This window comes from Cryptotermes secundus, unplaced genomic scaffold, assembly GCF_002891405.2.
Source record: "Cryptotermes secundus unplaced genomic scaffold, Csec_1.0 scaffold12624, whole genome shotgun sequence".
Lineage (NCBI taxonomy): Eukaryota > Metazoa > Arthropoda > Insecta > Blattodea > Kalotermitidae > Cryptotermes > Cryptotermes secundus.
This window is the reverse complement of record NW_019720305.1, coordinates 2,684-7,787: the sequence shown is the minus strand read 5'-3', so window position 1 is coordinate 7,787 and position 5,104 is coordinate 2,684. Positions and strand designations below refer to the sequence as shown.

Below are 5,104 nucleotides of genomic sequence, written 5' to 3'. Positions count from 1 at the left end.
CCCGCCACTTTTTCAGAAGCCTGTTTACACACGACTTTGTGGGAACTGGCGAGTCAGGATATTTCTGACGAAACCTACGTGCGAATTTTCTGTAAATGTTTTTCCTTGCAATAGTTTCGACAATAAACACACGCTGTTTAATAGTGAACTTCATTTCCACCGTCTGTCGACAGCTGTAAACATTCCACTCCACTTCCACAGCAAGACAAAGACTGACTGTTTAATGCAACCTCGGGTTCCGATTATGCAACCATCGGCGTAGGAGCACTGCAGTCGCGGGGAGGAGTTGCATCCGTTCTGCGGTGGTATGACTCACGGCAAATTGCAGCCGCGGCGCGCACTTGATTGTATGCACTGTATCTACACAAATTTTATTTATTTCATATTCTTTTAAATGGTATTCAGTCAAACAAATTATATCAGGCGGATCAAATAATAAGGAATTTAACAGTTGTTCAGCTTTATCAAATAAGCCTCTTATATTCTGATGACATACCGTCAGAAAATGAGATGTAGATTGATTAGTTTTCCTTTGATATAAGTTGGTAGTATTAGAGTTAGCAACCTGTCCATTATGATTTTCGCCACAATTTTTATCTCCACTTTTAGGGAACTTGTTAGTTAAAGCCAGATACTTATTTATATTTGGTTCATACCTTAACCCTCCCATAAAAAATCCGAGCTCCTATTACTGGGTTTTCTCCTGTTACGTTTATCATGGGTATTGTCTAATTCAGTGACAATCAAACCTTCTATGTTCCTGGGTTGACCACTTCTTTTCCCACCTGTTTTCAAGGGTCCATTTCTTAGAGGAATATGAGTCCCTTCCTCTTCTAGCTCTTGTTCATCCTTCCCTTTCATTATAATTGGGTCAGACTTTTTCTCCCTCCACATATCCAAAATTTCTATTACTATTCCTTTTACTATCTGCTCCTTACCTCTTGAATTCATATGTAACCAATGTTTAGTAAATGAGTCCCTTTTGGATTCTATCTCTATAACACCTTCATAATTTTTTTTTTTAACTTTCTGTTAAACCTTTTCACCTCATCATTTACACACGATTTTTGCCCCAAGTCATGTCTATGTGTTAGGTTCATAACTAAAACATTTGGGTGAGTATTCTTGTTTACACAGTTCCTAATTTGGATCAGTCCCTTATCAGTCTCATTCCTGCTAACATCCTCAGTACCACCCCACACAATCACCAACTCCTTTTTAGAGAAGTCCTCAATATCATTCACCTGAAGTTAAAATTGTTGCTAGATCTGCACCAGGTTTCACTAGTCCTTGAACACTGTATTCCACATCTAGGTTATGTTGTAGTTTAGCCGCCATTTCCCTTACATGACTGTCACCAAGAAATAAAATCTTGTTTCTTGGATTTTGAAGATTATCCTTTTTTCTCCTAATTTTCCCACTAGTTTGTTGACGAGTTACCTTTTTGAATTCAGGCTCTTTCAGATTCGACAGCACTTCAAAGCGGTTTGCGGTTATGATAGACTGGTTATCTTGTTGGATTTCCGTCCTTTTGTGTATTGTCCATTTGTAATGCTGATACACCATACAAGCTGAAGTGAATTGGGTAGTTGTATGTGAAACAAAACAACCCAGCAAAAAATACTCTCATAATTATGATCAGCTAAATAGATAACTGATATTTCAAAATGAGAGTAATAATTTTAACAGTTCACACAAAATTTCCAGAGGAACTTTCTTCAAAGTTCCTCCCCATTCCTCTTCCTATAGCACAGTTTCAGTTCTATATGAACAGTCATCAATTTCTTCTTTCTTCTCATGATTTCTTAACATTACAACAGGCAACTAATATTCAAACACATTAACACATATGCTTGTATTATTGTATTGTATTATGAATCTTGAAACAAACATATCAATTCAGTCTGCAGTTAACATTACCACAGCCTCCTATGAATGGCACTTTATGGAGTGTATATTTCATTTAACTGATGTGCTGCAATCCCGAATACCGCTCTTGAGTATCTGAAATTATAATAAATGACACAGAAGTTTGGATAATATGGCAAAGATGATTTTCTTTGTTAAACACCATAAACATCATACAACTGTAATAACTACCTGGAACTTTACAGATGACTGTGGTTTTCTTACGCTTTTAAACAGGACAGCTGCATAACAACCATGCTGAAGGTAACCCAGCATAAGTCTCTGATTGCTGTAATGGCCAAAACTGTCACCTAAAGCTGGTACTAAGTGACTATCATTTCCTGGGCCTACTTTGGTAGTCAGCTGGTTTGTCACTAATACCTATCAAGGAAACAAGAGAAAACTGAATGCACGTCAAACTCAATTACATCATTTAGAGATGTGACATTTTGAAAATTAAAACATTCATATGACAGATAAGGGACTAAAAAAGAACAAAGAATAAACGAAAAAGCTATGATGTACACAAATACAAGGCCTAACATAACCAGGCTGATTCTGAAAAGACGAAGACATTTCCACCAACCTTCAACACATTTTGCACACATGACCCATGTTTGGAAACATGGCTAGAAATCATTTTCAGCAAGTCCTTTTAGTGCAAAGATATTGCTCTCAATATCAAGAAGATTCTTAGTTTCAGGAATGTAAAAGAAATCACAAAGAGCCAGGACAAGCTACTAGGGTGATGTTAAGACACTGGTATTTGTTTTTCGGTCAAAAATCACATCATAAAGACCAAGCAGATAGGAAATGGCATTAGGATGAAATATTGACTGTAGGAAAACAGGTTATGTGGGAGGTAATCAGAACTGTCTCAGGATCATGTACAATTTTTGGATTTTACATTAACAGTACAGAATATTTGAGTTCTATTAATATTATAGTAAGTATGGTGAAAGCCAGAATTGTGAGGTCTGCAGACAGCCATTGCTAGGGTATGGCTCTGCAAACATGCCTGGTGCTAGGCCATAGCTGTCACACGATCGCCACACCAGTCACGCATGTAACAATAGAAGAGCTGTTGGAAGTGACGTTTTCTGTGCAGTCTGTGATAAGGCTACATAATGCGCAGCAGTCTGCAGTCATTCTTCCCCTTGCATGGAGGTGGGTTCAAATATCTATCACCATAACCCTGCGAGTCATAGGAGGTAATGAAAAGGGTACCCAGTGCCTGGGGACTGGACCAGCCTGCTCCTGGGGGATATAAATACAGGGACCTGGCCCTCCAGGTTGGGGGCATCTCAAATCTGAGACAGTAAAATATGGTCATGAGTCCTGCAGGACTCTGACCTGAGAATGGCTGCACTGGCAATGGCCAGCAGCAGTTGTAAACAACAGACCCAATGTCTCTTCACAGTGGGTGTCCCACATCAACAAACCCACAAGTGTCTGGCAGTAATAAAAATCTGGTCTTGGGCCCTGGATGGATGCTTGACACCAAGACAGTCTTACTGACTGACTGACTTTTCATTGTAGCATAAATTTTACTTAGAGTCAGCCTTCAATTAGAAGAGCAGGAGGTTGGTGTGAGATGCCTTTCAGCCTGCAAGGATGTGAGGCCAGAAGCAGAGGAAAATGTTAAGAAGCAGCGTCCATGACATGTAAGCAATGTCCGTCTTTTAGTGCACTATAGTGCCAAAACATGTTGTGAAGTAACAAGTAAAATTGAGTGCACTAAAAGATGGACATTGCTTACATATCATGGACGAAAATCAGTGCAACAGAACATTAAAATACAACGTTAAGAAGCAAAACAGTGAAAACCGTGACTGAGGACACCAGTCTTTGTGTGCCAGTGATGTGTAAGGTGTAGTCACAAGTTGTTTAAGAATCAAATAAATCTGATTACCAATCCAAACCCTGTCTATAGTCACATGATTGTGTGACAACATGTAGTTTGTCAGTTGCTTACTTAATTTGCCTGTCTTTTGGTTTGGCAGAATTCCTAATAAAATTATAATTAGGATTTACCTTGGTTAACTCAAAGTAATATACACTTACTGCAACATTATACTTCACTGCCATCATCTTCAGTTCTTGCATAATATCACACAATAATCTGGTTCTCAGCAGAGAATCCAGGGTCCCATTACGAAACGGGAATGCCAGACTATCCACCACTATTAACCTGACCTGTAACACATTAAATTACTTGAAGTTTGGTTCAATCTACTTTCCATTCTTCAAGACTAAGAGTAGGCTCACAACCTCACCATGATAAATGCGTTTGTCTACGTGGATCTCCTGACTGAAGTTTTGAACCAGTTGAGTGATTATCATGGAATCTGATGAGAATGTTATGCCATTTGATGTCATCTAAACCTTGTAATTATTATTTTCCTACAATTGGTAATAACAACATAGCAATCTTGCAAACATACAAACTTGTGAGATGGGAGTGGCACTAATGCCACCTGATGCATGGACGGTCCTGACATGATGTATGGTAACAGCTCTTTGAAAAACATGAACTTCTGTTAAGATAAATACTTTGTATAATGTACAGGAACAACACAGAAACCAGGTAAATATTTCTTCAGTTTTCAGCTTAATGGCAGTAACAAATGACCACTGCAGTTTGGAAGCGTGTGAAATTTGGTACAGAAATAAATATTATGCATGACACGTCTATCATTAATTACAAATATAGCAATAGTGCAGAACTTTAAAGTTATATCTCTCAAGTTTAACACAGACAGAATGTGTACTCAAATAAAAAGCTCTTAAAAAGAAAATATAAAATAAAGCAATAGGAGTAGTAGATGTATAGGACCAGAAATCTGTGCAATAGGAATACATGCTTTATGAGTTCTGCTTGGAACTCCTTGTTCACATTCTTCATGATTTGATAGTACCGTTAATCTTACTTCCTCAACAGTGAACATGTCATTATAACCTTGAACAAATTAATGGCAATGAAAAGAGAAACTATTTCCCTAACAGAAGAGTTCTCTCTTCATAGACACCACTGTGAAAACCTCAAACTCTACATATTTTCCTAATTTTCTAAGTTTTCTTGGAAAGAACAACATAATTTGAGCAGCCATGTGTATGTGTCCTTTCTTAATAAAATATGACTAAATTTTCACTAAAATTGGTATGAAAGTGATGTTACAGGGGCTCATAATCAAGA

General features: G+C 37.8%; 1 protein-coding gene across 1 annotated transcript; it reads right to left on the bottom strand.

The window, feature by feature from the left end:
- Positions 1-365: 365 nt before the first annotated feature.
- Positions 366-4,623, bottom strand: LOC111867925 (DNA repair protein RAD51 homolog 3-like). The gene is made up of 3 exons (XM_023858158.2): positions 3,973-4,623; positions 2,101-2,289; positions 366-2,004 (listed from the first exon to the last, which is right to left on the bottom strand). The coding sequence occupies exons 1-3, from the start codon at positions 4,012-4,014 to the stop codon at positions 1,960-1,962; spliced, it is 276 nt and encodes a 91-aa protein (XP_023713926.1). The 5' UTR covers positions 4,015-4,623; the 3' UTR covers positions 366-1,959.
- Positions 4,624-5,104: the final 481 nt, after the last annotated feature.

Bases quoted from the DNA above. Each gene is read 5' to 3' on its own strand.
- LOC111867925 (XM_023858158.2), bottom strand. From the start codon at position 4,014: ATGCAAGAACTGAAGATGATGGCAGTGAAGTATAATGTTGCA. The intron at 2,290-3,972 runs GTAAGTGTATAT...TTTCCTTGATAG, and splicing joins CAGTGAAGTATAATGTTGCA to GTATTAGTGACAAACCAGCT. The intron at 2,005-2,100 runs GTAGTTATTACA...TTATAATTTCAG, and splicing joins AGTCATCTGTAAAGTTCCAG to ATACTCAAGAGCGGTATTCG.